General features: G+C 41.4%; 1 protein-coding gene across 3 annotated transcripts in view; it reads left to right on the plus strand.

Moving 5' to 3' along the window:
* LOC116981126 (hyaluronan-binding protein 2-like) overlaps positions 1-18,175 on the plus strand; it is a 45,529-nt gene continuing 27,354 nt past the window's right edge. For 2 of the 3 annotated variants that reach the window (XM_033033898.1, XM_033033900.1), the window contains exons 1-6: positions 1-271; positions 549-573; positions 4,192-4,293; positions 7,199-7,306; positions 14,484-14,600; positions 17,908-18,027. In XM_033033898.1, the coding sequence (XP_032889789.1) occupies positions 197-271; positions 549-573; positions 4,192-4,293; positions 7,199-7,306; positions 14,484-14,600; positions 17,908-18,027 (547 nt within the window). In that variant the 5' untranslated portion in view covers positions 1-196. The remainder of the gene's footprint in view (positions 272-548; positions 574-4,191; positions 4,294-7,198; positions 7,307-14,483; positions 14,601-17,907; positions 18,028-18,175) is intronic. The other variant, XM_033033899.1, reaches the window with a different exon arrangement.

Consider the following 18,175-nt stretch of genomic DNA (forward strand, 5'->3'; position numbering starts at 1 on the left):
GGATTGAGAATTACTTGCGTGATTCAAGTGTACAGACCATCTGACTATTAAACATTAATTTGCATTTGGTGTTTCAGTGGAAAATTTGCTCTGTCTATACACTGACCATTCAACTTCCAGTAAACTGTTTTGTTCAGCATAAAGTGAAGGTTGCTACTACTAGCAAAAAACAACCAAGTCAGGGTCTAACTGTTATATGTATATCGGTATGGCAAGGGGTATAGATTTGGTTTTGATTTGTGTGATCTGGCATACAGTTGTACCATTAACAGTAAGTAACGTGAATAAATATATTTTTCATTATCTATGCTGATTAAAATAGTGTAAAGTCAAATTTTAAATATTTGTGTGATTCTTGAATGCTCTGCAATTTTACATCAATATTATATGATAGTGCTCATAATAGGTGTCTTTATACAATAAATGGATTATGAATCCATTTTTGGTTGAGGTTTTCCTGTTTGCTTTCTATAAATTATACACTGTCGTTGCTTTCTGTTGAACTTTTCTGAATGAGGAAAAATCTAATACTATTTATTCTTGTGTAGAGGCCCATGGATTGGTACTACGATGGTGAGTAGCAATTTATTGGTCACTTTTTTTTATATCAATGAAAGGATTGAAATTGTTTTAAAGGAACTTATAAATGAGGAAATGACATTTACACAGGGCGTCAGAGAACTATTCATCGTTCAGCAGAATCCTTACTCTAATTAAGCAGAGAGCATATTATAAAATTGCAGGGGGAAATTGGTCTACAGCTGAAGTATTCAAGTAGAAGTATTTGCATATTATAATGAAAAAGATAATAAGGTCCAATTGATTACACTTAGTCAAAGGAATTCATTAATGCTGCATGCCGTTCTGATGTTATTTATTCAGATTTGTTATTTTAATTACTTCTATTTTTACAGAGTGCCCTTCGATTTTTTTTCTTCTGCCAAGTAGATGCACTTAGCAAGTTAAGGAAAATACTAAATCTTTGAAAGAGTGAGTGGTAGAAGACAGTGACCAAGCGACGGCAATGGACACTTTCTGAAGGCATAGCATTGACGTTATATGTGAAAAAACTCAAGGGAACCACGTGACAATTAGGTGCTTTGAATTTGCCCACCGTTTAGAGATACAGCACGGAAACAGGCCCTTCAGCTCACCAAGTCTACACCAACCAGCAATCCCCGTACACTAATACTACCCTACACACGCTAAGGGCAGTTTTAAATTTTACACCAAGCCAATTAACCTACAAACCTGTACGACTTTGGAGTGTGGGAGAAAACTGAAGATCTCGGAGAAAACCCACACAGGCCACAGGGCAACATCCAGACAGCACCCATAGTCAGGATTGAACCTGGGTCTCTGGCGCTGTAATGCAGTAGCTCTACCACTGTGCCACCATGCCACCCCATTTATCGTGTTTTAAAGGAGAGCTTTATTGGGCATATTCGTGCTTTATCTGTTTCATTTACTGAAGGTGTTTTCAACTAATGTAGCGATGGAGTGATGGATTTCTGCTGCTCTATTAATACATGTGAATGCACTGAAAACTGTTAGCTAAAAGCTCAACGTGATAACTTGGAGAGTTTCAGAAGGTTATTCTTCTTCTCTAGATCAGAGTTGGGTGAATAATTGGTGGCACAGTGGTGCATCTGGCAGAGCTGAAGTGTCACAGCGACAGAGACGCAGGTTTGATCTTGACCTCGGGTGCTGTCTGTGTGGAGTGTGCACGTTCTCCCTGTGACCATGTAGGTTTTCTCCTGGTATTCTGGTTTTTATTGGTCTTTCCTCCCATATCCCAAAGATGTATGGGTTTATAGATTCATTGTGCTTTATAAATTGCCCCTAATGTGTCGGGAGTGGATGAGAAAGTGGGATGACATGGAACAGGTGTGAATGCTTAGCATGGACCCTGTGGGCCGAAGGGCCTGTTTCAATGCTGTATCTCAGAAATGTAATAGAAATGGAACTACCATGGGGGTTTCTATCTCATGAGATCTGACACTAAGAAAAAAACATCAGAAAATTGTTAGATTAACTCTCTTCATTTAGTTTCACCTTGAGTGCAAAGTTATTCTGATTTGGTGAAACTATACATGCACTACAAGAAACAAGTAAATATATAATTATGTTATACCAGGAAAGAGGAGATTAATCACCAAATCAATTTAAACCTTAGCCCTCCCTAGGCTGGGCCTGTCATTTCCCATATACTGAAATCTACTGATATTCTATTATGTTAAAATAAAAGATAAAGGAATGTAAGTCAATAGTGGTGACTGGGATTATTTAGTTTGAGTTTAGTTTAGTTTGGTGATACAGCGTGGAAACAAGTCCATCGGCCCACCAAGTCCGCGCCGACCAGCGATCCCCGTACACTAACATTATAATACACACTAGGGACAATTTACAACTTTTACCAAAGCCAATTAACCTACAAACCTATACGTCTTTGGAGTGTAGGAGGAAACCGGAGCACCTGGAGAAAACCAGCTGGTCAAATAGTGAATAGGGACAGTTGAAGGATGAGAATGTAAACAAGGAACATAGAGATTGGATGGTATATGGAATGAGCTGCCAGAGGAGGAGCTTGAGGCAACTATCGCCGGTCACAGTGCGAACTCCATCAAGTTCGCTGACGACACCACTGTTGTGGGACGTATCACTGATGGGGATGAGTCAGAGTATAGAAGAGAGATCGAGCAACTGTCCATAAGGTGCCAGCACAATAACCTGGCCCTCAACACCTGCAAAACCAAAGAACTGATTGTGGACTTTGGAAGGAGTAGGATGGGGATGCACAGTCCCATTTATATCAACGGGTCAATGGTTGAAAGGGTCAAGAGCTTCAAATTCCTGGGGGTGCACATCTCTGAAGATCTTTCCTGGTCCGAGAACACTAATGCAATTATCAAGAAAGCACATCAGCGCCTCTACTTCCTGAGAAGATTATGGAGAGTCGGTTTGTCAAGGAGGACTCTCTCTAACTTCTACAGGTGCACAGTAGAGAGCATGCTGACCGGTTGCATCATGGCTTGGTTCAGCAACTTGAGCACCCTGGAGAGGAAAAGACTACAAAAAGTAGTAAACACTGCCCAGTCCATCATCGGCTCTGACCTTCCTTCCATCGAGGGGATTTATCACAGTCGCTGCCTCAAAAAGGCTAGCAGTATCATCAAAGACCCACACCATCCTGGCCACACACTTATCTCCCTGCTACCTTCAGGTAGAAGGTACAGGAGCCTGAAGACTGCAACGACCAGGTTCAGGAATAGCTACTTCCCCACAGCCATCAGGCTATTAAACCTGGCTCGGACAAAACTCTGATCATTAATAACCCATTATCTGTTATTTGCACTTTATCAGTTTATTTATTCATGTGTGTATATATTTATATAATGGTATATGGACACACTGATCTGTTTTGTAGTAAATGCCTACTATGTTCTGTGTGCTGAAGCAAAGCAAGAATTTCATTGTCCTATACATGGACACATGACAATAAACTCACTTGAACTTGAACTATTACAACAACGTTTAAAAGACATTTCGACAGATACATGGATAGGAAAGGTTTAGAGGTATATGGGGAAATGTGCGCAGGTGGAACTAGGGTAGAACTAGGGTAGATAGGACACCTTGGTTAATATGGACAAATTAGGTTGAAGGGCCTTTTTCTTAGAGTAAGACTCCAATTCAACTCACCACAATGCTGTATTTTGGACCACGAGTGCAGATTTGCAATGAAATATAGATAACCTGGAAGTAACTCTTGAGTACTGTCCAAATTGTCATCTACTATTCTCACACTGGTGTACCTGGGTATGATTGTGCTTATGAATAGTAAAATATTATTAAATCGTGTGCAAAAAATGAATTTCACTGTACCCAAGTACATGTGACAATAAAAATTAAAAATGAGAATACTTTAAAAATCATCTGCAAATATACATTATCAAATCATTAACTAAATTGCTAAAATTTAGAAGAAAGCCCTAAAATCACCATTCAGTTCAATCTGTCTCAGCAAAGGAGAGACAATACACCAACGTATCACAGCACCAGGTTTAATCCTGACCTCTGCTGCAGTCTGGGTGGAGTTCGTACAATCTCCCTACATATCCTCCACTGCTTAAATGAATGTGGTATCCAATTGTGTACATGTCAACTAAAGACAATTAACTTCTACTCAACAAACAGATGACTATGAAAACTCTGAAGATACAGATGTCGTGAATGAACAGGAAGTACAATACCTGACTTCAAACTGGACGTTCGCGGATTCTGAAGAAGAAGGTTTTTACAGTTTTTGAAAAACCTTTTTTTTTTTTGTGATCATAGAATGTAGCATCTGATTATAATCTGTCGGTTTGACCGTTGTTAACTTTGCCATATGCAAATGTCACATTTAATGACCTCAGCCTTTGCATAATTTACAAAGTTAAAACATTTCTCATGAAGCAGGTACTCACTCCTTTGAGGTTGTTCATTCTTTTCAAAGCTTTACATAACCTATGACTAGGGCATAAACAAGGTCTCTTCCACACGTGTGTGCAACCCCAAGGAAATAATGATCTAAGTTACAGTATGTATAATACTGTAAAAAATTGGGTAACAAATTGGTATGAGTTCTATGGCATCATTTGTTTATTTTTTTCAACACTACAGTGGCCCCAAAAGGTTCAGTTTTAGTTCTTATCTCCCAAGTCTCCCTTGTATAACTCTTATGATTATATTGATTTGTGAGATATTGATCATTTTTCCTGGGCAGCATCAGTAAGTGTCTCATGACTTATAAATGTTAGTAGCATGCCTAAAAAATATTGTATGATTGGCAAAGTTCTCTGGTTCTATGGAGGCCAATACAACCTTAATGGGGCCACTGGAGACCAACAAATTCTTGTGAATTTATTTTAATGTCAATCTGAAAGGAGAATGAAGGTTGCACCTGGCACACAGAGCAATGGTGAATTGCCACCCCATCTCGGACATCCCCTGCTATCCATCTCACTCTTCCTCCTGTCTCCTGAAAGCTATGCCACAGAAGTTACCAGCACATCAGCCACTCCAAGATAATCCCCAGTAAACCAGCAAAATGTACTGAGACCCAAGGTCCACCATTTCTCATTGGTTCTGCCACTCCATCACTTACTTCAGTCTGAAATCAATCCCAGTAAAACATCTCCCCAGCGCATCGCTCTTACCAATGACGTTTGAAATCTATCTCCAGAGCCTACTGGTCTCAGATCATTCACAGGGATAAGACAGTACCGCCCTTCAACTTGTTCTGCATGAAGTTTAACTCCAGCACAGTACTGGACAGAGATTTGAAAATGCTCAGTCTCAATCAGACTTCAAAGACTTTCATAATTTGGAGCAATGTAAACTAATGGGTGCTGTCAATGCTCTCAGGGCACCTCAGCTCTGCTGAAGACTGATAACTGTAAACCTCATTCCATTTTCAGCAACACATTGCCTGCAGTATAATATACTGTAGCCAATTCCTTCCTACAGCTATTCATCTGAGAGAGACAGCAGTTTACAAGCTCTGTTGCTGAATTGTCCCTACTCAATATGTCCATTTGGGAATGGACCTTTAAGTAAGATGACAGATATATCGGTTTTCTCTTCTATACTAGATAATGTTAATACTATCCCAGAGTGTGTGTTCATTGCAGTCTAAGTCTTTGCCATGTATTTTGAAGCATTATGCATCTGTTATCCTTGGAGTCATTTTGTTATTTATTCGTGGATTGTGGCCTGCATTTATTATCCACCACTAATCAACTATGAACTGAAGCAGGTCAGAGTTAAAGGGCCTGTCCCACTATACGAGTTTACCCAAGAGCTCTCCCGAGTTTAAGTACTTAGAATGTACGTAGCCGCTACGTCAGAGCTCGGGACGTCTCTTAGCGACTCGTAACGCTAACGGCAGGTACTCGGGAAACGCGGTAAGCTCATGAAGTTTTTTCAACACGTTGAAAAATGTGCACGAGAGCCCCGAGTACCTACGAACGGCTATTACCGTAATTCTCCGAGTTCGAATCAGGGGAAACTCGGGAGAACTCTTGAATTACCTCGTACAGTGGGACAGGCACATCGATGAGTTAAGGGCCTGTCCCACCAGCATGTGATTGCATGCGTCTAGCGCGACCAAATGTAGTCACTTGAGGCGTACGGCCTCGCGGGGCCTGTCCCACTTCGATCGGCGGAGGCGTATGGATTTGTGCGGGGCTGGTCCGAACATCGCGCGGGGCTTCGAAAATCCGTCACTCTCTGAAAATTCCGTGTGCCAACGGCCTGTCGGCCCGCAGGTGCATTGAGGGCGTACGCAGCGTCTTGATGGCGTACGCAGCGTTTTGACGTCGTACGCAGCATCTTGACAGCGTATGCCTAGTGCGTGGCGTTACGCGATGACGTCACCGCCCGACGTGCCGTTGCGTGATGATGTCACGGCCCGCCTCCTGCCCAGCTGATTGGTGAGTATGACATAAATTACGTCACGCGCGAACTTTGCCCGAACTTTGCACATACTTAGCGCGTACTTACCGCGAACTTAGCACGAACTCCGCTTCCGTTTGGTCGCGCCAAACGCATGTGGTCGCATGCAAGTGGGACAGGCCCTTTAGACACACAAGGACACAGACCAGATGAGCAGTACAAGTCACATCTGTGGCCAGAGATACAGAGTCTCAACCATAAACTCTGTTTCTCTTCCCACAGTTGTTATCCAACCACCTGAGTGCTTCCAGCACATTCTCTGTTTATTTTCAATTTTCAGCATCCGCTGGGCTTTGTTTTTCATTTTTCCAGGACCAGATGATGACAAGTAAACATCATCCATTGAAGAATATTAGTGAACCAGAAGGGCTTTTACAACAATTCAAAAATTAGAACATTACCGTTGCTGATAGCAGTCCTTATTTTCAAATTTATTCCAGATTTTTAATTATATTATTTGAATATAAATTACCTATCTGTCAGAGTGAGAAAGAAACTTTTGTACAAAATGCAGAATGCTAATCCAATAATTAATATATTATGTTTCAGTTTAGTTTATCGTCATGTGTATCGAGGCACAGTGAAAAGTTACCTGAAATATTATGTTACCATATCCTATCCTTAATAGACTTGTCAGTGGTGTGTACCAATTATAACGGATGAAAATAATAAAGTAATATTGTTATTTACATTTTTCCAGATCCTTGTTTAACAAATCCTTGTGAAAATGAGGGGACCTGTGAAACAATTGATACAGAATTCCTGTGCCACTGTCATCCCCTTTATATTGGAAAGATGTGTCAAATAGGTAATGGTTTTACGAAGCACTTCTTTTCTTGGTCAATTTTTCTTTTTTGGTATATTTAACTTGTATTAGCTAATAAACGTATAATTGAGCGGTACAGTGGAGCAGCGATAGAGTTGCTGCTTTACAACGACAGAGACCCGGGTTCGATCCTGACTACGGGTGCTGCCTGTACGGAGTTTACACATTCTCCCTGTAGCCCAGGGGGGTTTCTCCAAGAGCTCCTGTCTCCTCCCACATTCCACAGACATGCAGGTCTGTAGGTTAATTGGCTTCTGTAAATTGTCCCTGGTGTGTAGGATGGAACTGGTGCGCGGGTGATTTTTGGTCGGCATGGACTTGGTGAGCCGAAGGGCCTGTTTCCATGCTGTGTCTCTAAACTAAACTAAACTAAGTATTATTGAAATAAAGCACCAATGACCACAGCCATTAAATTTGAAACATGTTATTCAAAACAATGAAGGAATCCTTAAAATAAGGAATCAGTTAGCTTGCATCTCCTTTACATTTTAATAGACCCTAACATGCATCGTTCTTTTCTGCATTCTTTCGAGAACATACCCCCATGTCCCATTAGATCCCCTTGGTGAACTTGTGTTTTCCTGGAGTGCATGGTAATATTTGTTTATTTTAGTTTAGAGATACAGATAGAGATACAGCCTGGAGATAGGCCCTTCTACCAGCCATCACCGCACACCAGCACTATCCGACACTCTAGGGACAAATTACAATTATTAGGGAAGCCAAATTAACCTACAAAGCTGTAAATCTTTGGACTGTGGGAGGAAATTGGAGCACCCGGGAAAAACCCACATGGTCACGTGGAGAACGTACAGACTCTGAACAGACAGCACCCGTGGTCAACATCGAGCCTGGGTCTCTGGCACTGTAAGGCAGCAACTCTACCGATTTGTCCCACTGTACCACCCCTAATTAAGGAGTCTCAACACAATGAAAAGCAAATTTAAGAGGCAGTGAATAAAAACATTGCACGTTTTGCCTGCAATTTACACAATGCATAAATGTCAAAGAAAATGTTAATGGATTCCTCCCTCATTATCACAATTGCAAAAGTTACATACATTAGGTACGAAACATATATGATAACATTTTAAAGGAGAGTGTGATACCAGTGACTCGATGGGTGGGAAGTGTCCGAGAATACGTCCTTGGGGGAGAAAGTAAACACCAAGTGTTGGAGTAACTCAGCGGGACAGGTAGCATCCGTGGACAACATGGATAGACAAGGTTTCCCTGGCTCCGACTGATGGGGAAAGAAAGCTGGAAGAGTGGTAGGAGTGGGACAAACCAGGGCAAGTGATAGGTGGATACAGGTGACGGGGATTGACTAGCAGATGGGTGGGCAACATTCAGAGATGAAAAGGAGGAAAAAGGGCAGCTCAGAAGGTAAAAGCCATAAATTGTTTTTTTGTAATGGGTGATTGCAGATCCTCTGATGGAAGCAGCACGTCTAGAGTTTGGTACCAGAAGAAGGGGTGTAGGGGATGAGGATGGGGGTAGAAGGGAAAAGGAGCAAGATAGTGGGAGAAATGTGTGCATCTGGGAAGGGCAGAGGGAGAAGACAGTATGGGAATGCAAAGGGGAGTTAAAATGGTTAGCAACTGGGAGATGCAGCAGGGCTTGACAGTTAGTATTCAGTGAAACAGTCACCTATTTTACACTTTGTCTCACCGATATAAAGTCGCCATGTCACGAGCATCAAATGCAGTAGATAAGGTTAGGCTCGGCAAACATTCTCCAAACACTTGCATTCAGTCTACCATGGCCTGCTGGATCTCCCAGTTTCTAACCATTTTACTTCCCCTTCCCATACCAATATGGACCGTTCTGTCATGGCCATCCTCCATTGCCAGAGTGAGGCTACACACAAACTGGAGCAACAGCACCTCATATTCCACTTGGGTAGCTTAAAATCCAATATTACGAACACTGAATTCTTAAATTCTAGGTAGATACTCAGACGCCTCTTATTTCCTCCTCTTCTCTTCCCTGTGCCCCACCTGGATGTGGACCCATTCCTCACTCTATCCCTCTCTCTTTTCTCATTCCATTCATCACCTTTCACCTACATCCTTTCCTCTGGCCTCACGCCTCTTCTCTCCTTGTCGCATAATATTTTTCTCCCCTTTTCAGTTTTTGTCCACCCATCTGCTAATCAACATTTCTCAGCCATATACACCCATCATTTACCTTGATTTGTCCCTCCCCCACTGCTCTTCCTGCTTTCTCCTCCTCACTACAATCAGAAGAAGGGTTTCACCCCAAATGTTGTCTAACCATGTTCTCTAGAGATGCTGTCTGCCCCATTGAGTTCCTTGAGCACTTTGCGTTTTCTGATCCTCAAGATTCCTCATGTGTATTTGGAGAAGACAGGGCAGGATAATAAACCTATGATGTCCTGGAATCCATAAATAGAGGCAAGGCATACAAAATACTGTAATTTATGGTAAATATTTATAAAACATATAAACACCCAACTTGTTTAAGAAAGAACTGCAGATGCTGGAGAGGCAGCATCTATGGAGAGTTCCAGGTGTCAACTTCTCTACATTGGCGAGACCAAGCGCAGGCTTGGCGATCGCTTTGCCCAACACCTCCGCTCAGATCGTGCTAACCAACCTGATCTCCCAGTTGCTCAGCACTTCAACTCCCCCTCTCATACCCCCCTCCCTCTCTAACCGCCCTGCGCAGTTGGGGTCTATGTGTGAGTGGATAGGGTGGGGGATGGGGGTGAAAGAAGCAAATTAATAATATTAATATCATATCAAGGGGGGGTTAGTGTGTGTGTGTGACGCCATGGGCTGCCCCCCCCCCCACACCCCCACAACAGCGCATTGAGGGGACGGGACCCACGGTCTAGTAATTCTTAAATGCAGGGACTTTCTTATTCGCCAGAAGAAATGACAGCATTCAGATATGTTGTATTTTGGACAACGGGAACTTATCAGCACAACAAACGACACAGTAATGATGTTGAGTGAAGTATGATTGGCCTCAATACCTTTTAGGTAAATCTCATTTGCAGAAAGTAACCACTCGAAGTTGTTGTTAATGGATTCTGTTAGTGGATCGTGAACTTTTACAAAATGCAAGCAGTCCACCTATCTTTCAAGTCATAAGACAACCTGGCCCCTGCTGCACCTGAAACAAAATTTAAACAAATCCTATTGATTTTCTTGTTATGTGACATCAGTGAATGTGACAGCGTTTCTTGACTCTTCCTTTTGCAGTTTGAAATAATGACGTGGTCTGCCGTACTTCAAACTCTGCCTCATGTGACCAAAAACAAATTTGTGAAACAGTGTTCAAAGTTATTGTATTTATTTAGTTTTCTAACCCTGGCCTTCAGTAACTCATTCCCAGCTGCTGCGCTTTAAGTGCTGCAGGCAGTCAAATCCACCCTCCCTACTTATCCTGAATCAGCTCTCCCTTTCGCCTTGTACAAATATCAGTGAAATTTTAGAGTGGGTATTAGATCCAGTTTTGTCAGAACCACTCATCCTTCCCAGCACACATAATGTTTCAATCAGTTCACTTGATCTGAGTATATACTTGATTTGAGTATATATGTACACATCAAAAGTTGGAAGATGGAACTGACAAGAGGTGTAATCATTTTTCTCTTTTTTCAACCGATGTCTGCAGTATCTGCGGTTCAGTACAAATCATCACCTTCATTCTCCCCACCACATTATCACCAAACTACTTGAAGCCTTACCTCAGAAAAAAAACCATCTCTCACAACAACAGTAAATACGTGTTCATTTTCCGTCTGAGTTACCCTTGCAGACGTGGTATATGCGATGCTGAATAGTGACCTGTTTATATTCTATATTCTCGATCCTTAATTTCATTCCATTCTGAATTCTCACAGACTTGAAAGAGTTTATTTTCACTGTGGATTTTATTCTAACCTAATTGGCAAAAAAGGGCAAAATGTCCATTCCACCCACCTAGGCATTTAAATTTGTGCTCTACTAAATTTGATTTAACATTGTTTATCCTGATCCTTTTCATATTTCAACCTGTCAATCACGACAGTATTACACAGTAGATCAATGGCAGAATGTTCTTAAGATGACAATAGGTTATGTACTCCACATTTTTGATTCTCTTTGTAGATAGCATGATCTGTATAACAGAAAATTCTGTTTGAAGGAAAATAACATGCTTGCCTGAATTATATTTTTGGAAATGTTTCTGTAGTTTGAAATAATCAGAAATATTAAGAAATAACCTGAACAATATTTATTTAATCACAAAATACCAAAAGTAACTCAAACCTTCAGACTTGACAGTTGCTAATGAAACCTAATGCAACAGAATATACCTTTAACCTAGAGCAGTGCAGTTGGACCTTGAATGAATTACAGATAAAATCTATTTTGCCTAATTTATATAAAGACACAAGCCCTTAAAGGGAGACAGATATAGGACGCTATTAAAGAGATACATAAGCTTATCCAAATCACTGACTGTCCATTTGCCCAATCCAGAGGGATTTCTCAATCCAAAAAGTCAACTGTCCATTTCCCTCCATAGATGCTGCCTGACCTGCTGAGTTCCTCCAGCAAATTGTTTCATGCTCAAGATGGCAGCATTTGCAGTTCATATGTCTCCAAACTTACATGTATACAGTGCTTTTCACATCTCTCAGGACACCTTACCTCACACATAATTGGGAATTGTGGTCACTATTGTAATGTAAGAAATCAGTTGCGTAATGTGCACAACAAGCTTTCAAAAATAGCAACGTGATAATAATCTGATAATCCATTTTATTAATGTTGAATGAGGGAGGAATGTTAATCAAGGGTAATTTAGAGCAAAATTAAGAATAGTTCATTCCCTGTTTGGAATGTGAATGAAACCTGGATTGGCAATATATAATCCCACAACTATATGTTCAAAGGACAGTGAGGACTCAGATATTGGTGTGGAACTGGATTCAAATGTAGGCTAGAAACATTTATGGAAATTGGTCATCTTCACTAAGGAACATCAGCAGCCAACTGAGCTTTTGAAATGTTTAGGTGCTATCCAGTTTTCGTATGCAGTATTAATGCATTATATTCAACTCTGATCATTCGGAAAAAGAATGTAAAATTGCAGTAGAATGATTTCACTGATTAGAGGGTTTACATTTCGTACAGTACCAGCTGAAGATAGGGGTTAGCTCTGCAACAATTAATACCAAATTAATGAATAGTACACACGCCCAGTTTGAAGTTAAGTTATACTGGGCAGAAATTTATCCTTGCCTGGCGGTGTCAAATACATGTAGGTACATTGTCCTCTGGCAGTAGTCACCTTACACATTCCATTAACTTCAAAGCCAACGATGATCAAAGATGATTTTTCTTCTGCCTCACTAAATTTAATAATCTAGTTAATAAGAAAAAGTCAAGAGAAGAAAGTCAATAATTATTATTTAAGAATATGTAAGGAAACAATGAGTAAAGTTAAAAACCAAAGTAGCAAATAATTTTTTATTTTTTTTAATTGAATATCTTTGATTTTTAGCATCAGCCTCTTCCTTTTGTTTATATTAAAAGTACAAGATGATCTTAGTTTAAACATCAAAGCACACTGGCTTATTGCTTCTTGTTAATTTGATTTAAAAATGGACTCAATGCTCTATGGAGATTGTGGTTCAAAATTTCAACAAAATAAAACTTGTTGTTAGGGCACTAAAGTTGTCGACTTGATTTTATAGCTGCATCCAATGCACATGGGTCCACCAGTCAGGATAGTGTGCAAGATGCAATGCAATGCTTCTGCACACAGGAAGCATGCAGGGGAGGAAGATACAAGGCAGCACACAATACCAATTGCTGTTAAGTTATCTCTTCTGCTCATCCTATCTTCCCAACAAGCACAGAGAATTCACTGTTTGCATCAGGTACACCCCCCCCCCCCCCCCCCCGGCTAACTGCACCTTGAATGAGGTGTTCTGTCTATCTATTTCATTCAGTATCACCTTCAGAATCACAAGTGGGTGGCACGGTGATGCAGTGGTAGAGCGACTGCCCTACAGCGCCAGAGACTCGGGTTTGATCCTGACTATGGGTGCCCTCTGTATGATGGAGTTTTACGTTCTCCCCGTGACCTGCGTGGGTTTTCTCCGAGATCTTCAGTTTCCTCCCACACTCCAAGGATGTATGGGTTTGTAGGTTAATTGGCTTGTTATTAATGTACTATTGTCCCTAGTGTTCATAGGGTAGTGTTAATGTGTGGGGATCGCTGGTCGGCACGGATTCGGTGGGCCGAAGGGCCTGTTTCCGCGCTGTATCTCGAAACTAAACTAAACTAACCTAAACTAAACCTATAATAGCCACAAAAAGCTGGAGTAACTCAGTGGGACAGGCAGCATCTCTGGAGAGGAGGAATGGGTGACGTTTCAGGTTGAGACCCTTCTTCAGTCACAACTAAACCTACACTGCTATCATTCTACAGGCTCGGTAAGAATGGCAGATTTCTTCACCCGAAGGACATGTTGATAACGTGCATTTTTGCAGCAAACAATAGTTTCATGGTCGTCCCTGCTGAAACTGGCTTTTAATGCCAGGTTTATTTAAATCTTAAAATCCCCAGTTGTCCCGACAGTTCAATTTAAGACTGACTGTTTATTCTGGGCTTTTGCATTGATAGCAGCTGTTCACATTGAACAGAATGGTTAATAAAAAGATGACATATGATGCAAATACTTTGCTGAGATGATTTAAAGCTTCTAAAATGGTTGATAATGTGTTGATAACCTTCAGATTATAAGATTCTACATTTATTAGGGTGGAACATGGAACTTTGCAGTGAGGAAACTAATTGGTTATTTCTACACTATTTAAGCACATTCACAATATCCATATTGTGCTAACCTATTTCCCTTTAATGCAACATTAGCTACTCCTCAGAAGTAATAATTTGGTTGTGAAGCAATTGGACCATTGTGAGAATTTACTATATAAATGCAAGTTCTGTCTAATTCATAACACAATGTTACATTGCCTTGAAACTCCAATTAATTCCATGCGTGTGGAAGTGATATTATTTCTTGCAGATTATCCCAAGTGAGAATCACATTCCAATTCACAACAGGGAGAGAGAGGTAAGTGAGCAGGAAGCTGGGTACATTTTAAAATGTTTATTCTTGAAATTACAGTGAACAATCCCTGCAAGACGAAAACTTGCAAACATGGAGAATGCATCCTTAATGCTACGCCGCCGTACCACAAGTGCAAATGCGACTATCCATACAAGCCACCTGACTGCAAAAAACGTACGGTAACCAATTCTATTTTCCCCCTAGGATTGGTCCGGCTGTTTTCGTATCCGTATACAGTTCTTTTAAAAAAAAAAAAAGTAATGAAATCTGCCAGGACACAACCAATAAATGTTGACAGATATCCACGCATCTCAACAGGAGGTTTGGATCACAAGATCAGCCATTACTTTGAAGCACAGCAAGGCAGAGTGCATTTAAAAAAACCCGCTTCAGAATGCATCAATGGGGCAAGGAGAAGGACTTACAAAGTGGTTAAGGAGAAGGGGATGAAGGATTGATCCTACTGCAAAACTAACTTAGTCAATTAAAAGATTAAGCGCCAAAACAAAACCTGTAAAGGAATCTAACAGTAGATGTAAAACACAATGCAGACTGGTTCTGCTAATAATAAAAAAAAGCTAAGGTGCTAGTGTGGAGAAAGTTGAAATCTTTAGAGACAAATTGCTTTTGAATGTGATGGAGGGGGATAATCAGATGATGTAACACGTCTTAACTTGCATGGAATCGTAGATGGGTTTAGACGGAGACTTATATTTCATGAAAGTGGCGGATGGCTCAAGGGCCAGGGGTCAAAGAGTCAAAGGATGCAGACTGGGAAAACGAAGGCAGGGAATGTGAGGGAGTATTGTTTTACACAGAGAGTGGTTATGTTGAGGAACTGTGTTAAGGTGGAAACAGAGTCGATCATGGCTTTCAACTAGGAATCAGATGGCCACACGGGGAAATAATTTGCTGAATTCTTGGGTTTTAAGAAGAAGAAGAAAGATTAAATTAATTTATCTGCAAGCTGTTGACGTGCATTCTACAGGTTGAATGACTATTGTACCACATATTGAGCCATATACTGTATAGAGGGGGTATGATCTGTAGTGCACAAGCATGGTTCCACTGATGGGAATGTCTAGAGCCAGTGGCCACAGCATTAGAATAAAGGGTATATCTTTAGACTGGAGCTGATGTGGAATTTATTTAGTCAGACGGTCTGTGAAATTCATTGCCACAGATGGTTGTGGAGGCCATGTCATTGGGTATTTTACAGTTGGGATTGATAGATTTTTGATTAGTAAGGGAGTTAAAGGTTACAGAGACAAGGCAGGAGAATGGGATTGAGAGGGACAAATAGTTCAGCCATGATCGAATGGCAGAGGAGGCTCGATGGGTGTACTTTAGCAGATTGTTAATAGTTAATGAGCTATCGTGGTTAACTTCTGGAACCAGGAAAAAAGGACTTGCAGGTAGATATTTTGTTTCTACACACATAAAACTCCAAAACCCCAAGAGATACAAAGGCCCAAGGCTCACTCCAAGGTGGTCGCTGGGGCTCATATTTAAAATGGATGAGCTGTGGATGTGATCTGGATGAGTTCATGCAGAATACCAGTTGGAGGGGTGAACTTGCTCCTTGGGCAGGTTCTGCAATAGTCAGAGGGAGAGGCAAACCAGAGGAATGACAAGCATGGAGAAAAAGGATGGGTGACTGTCATGGTCTTTTCTCGCCTCCAGCTCTTCACCTCCCCCACCCCTTACTTTCAGTCAGAAGAAGGATCCTGACCCGAAACATCACCCATCCTTTTTCTCCAAAGATGCTGCCTGACCCGCTGAGTTACTCCAGCATTTTGTGTCTATCTTTACTCCTGGACACAGCTTGTTGGTAAATTGGTAGCCGCACTTATAGTTGAAGTCAGACATGAGGCTTAAATGTGCTCCTTTTTCTATGCGTATGTCACATGTGGAAAACTTCTGAAGAAGCCAGTTTTGCAGAATGTGCACCTTAATTTGGACAACTGGACAACACTTCCAGTTGTGATATTTCACAAGACATGCTTCAATTCCCCATCATATATTATGCATGTAAAATGTTATTAGATGGGCTGCTCATATAATTACAACACAGAAACGGGATAGAACTATTGTAATTTCTGACCTTTATTATCAATGAAAGAATGAAGGAAATAAACTATGCGGGAATTAAAATGCCCTTAGGCTTTTAAACATGAAAAAAGCATCCTCTGTAGGTTGTATTTTAAAAAGATCAGTGCTGACACTCCTCAGTTAAGATGAGGGCTGGTTGATGTGTTCACCTCATTGCAGCAGTTGTTTGTGGGGGCTTGGAGACATGATTCCCACTGGGATATCCTAACATCATCTCCTCCCACCCTCCTATTCTGCCATCCCACCACCCTCACCCACTCACTCAACCTTTCCAGCTCATCTCCAAGGCAACCCGATCTCCATGTTTAGAAAGTAGTTGCCACCTGCGAAGCGATTTCTTAAAGTGAAGATTTCCCCATTACGTGATTTGTTTGCAATTTCTGATTTGTCTTTAGCACTATTTGCAGCAATGCTTAAGATCAAAAATGCTTCAGGTCTCTCATTTCTCGGCAGAGAAACTAAAAGTGGAACATGGTCTTGAAGAGTTTAAAAGGGGCGGCACAGTGGCACAGCGGTAGAGCACCAGAGACCCAGGTTCGATCCTGACTATGGCTGGTGTCTGTATGGGCTTTTCATGTTCTCCCTGCGACCACATGGGTTTTCTAATGGTGCCCCAGATTCCTCCTGCATTAGAAAGATGGGCAGGTTGGTCGGTTAATTGGCTTCTGTAAATTGCCCCTAGTGTGTAGTATGCAAAAGTGTGATAACATGCTTTTGTGATCCATGGTAGACAAAAATGCTGGAGAAACTCAGCGAGCGAGGCAGCATCTATGGAGAGAAGGAATAGGCGACGTTTCGGGGCGAGACCCTTCTTCAGACTGATGTCGGGGGGGGGGGGAGAAAAAGAAAGGAAGAGGCGGAGACAATAGGCTTGTGGGATAGCTGGGAGGGGGAGGGGGAGGGGAGGGGGAGGGGAAGGAGGGAGAAAGCAAGGACTATCTGAAATTGGAGGTCAATGTTCCTACCGCTGTGGTGTAAACTACCCAAGCAAAATATGAGGTGCTGTTCCTCACTGGGCCTCACTCTGGCAATGGAGGAGGCCCAGGACAGAAAGGTCAGATTTGGAATGGGAGGGGGAGTTGAATTGCTGAGCCACCAGGCGTTCAGCTTGGTTATTGTGAACTGATGGGCCTGAAGGGCCTGTTTCCATGCTGTATCTCAAAACAAAGCGAAAATATTCAGGAGTAATCAGGATTTTACTGTGTATGTTTTCCTCTGATTGGTGGAGGCACGGGAGGTGGGATGGGGGTTGGTTTGCATTTGGTCCATTTTACCTTCGTGTCAATGAACAATAGCTTTTCATGCAAGTCAAAAAATGCATGGAGAATTGATACCACTTTATCAAAATGTGACAGCAATCTGCTCTTAGGAGTTTACACCTGTTCAAGAAACCCTTGCAAAAATGGAGGAGTCTGCAGAAAGGGACAATTAAGGAGTTCTTTTATCTGCACGTGTCCAAAGACATTCACAGGAAAATTTTGTGAAATTGGTAAGAATTTTTTTCCCCATTTATATTCAATCGACTTTCTTTTCCATAGGAAAGAACTGCAGATGCTGGTTTGAATCAAAGGTAGACACAAAATGCTGGACTAACTCAGCGGGACAGGCAACAACTCTGGAGAAAAGGAATATGTGAC

Source organism: Amblyraja radiata, chromosome 15, assembly GCF_010909765.2.
Source record: "Amblyraja radiata isolate CabotCenter1 chromosome 15, sAmbRad1.1.pri, whole genome shotgun sequence".
NCBI lineage: Eukaryota > Metazoa > Chordata > Chondrichthyes > Rajiformes > Rajidae > Amblyraja > Amblyraja radiata.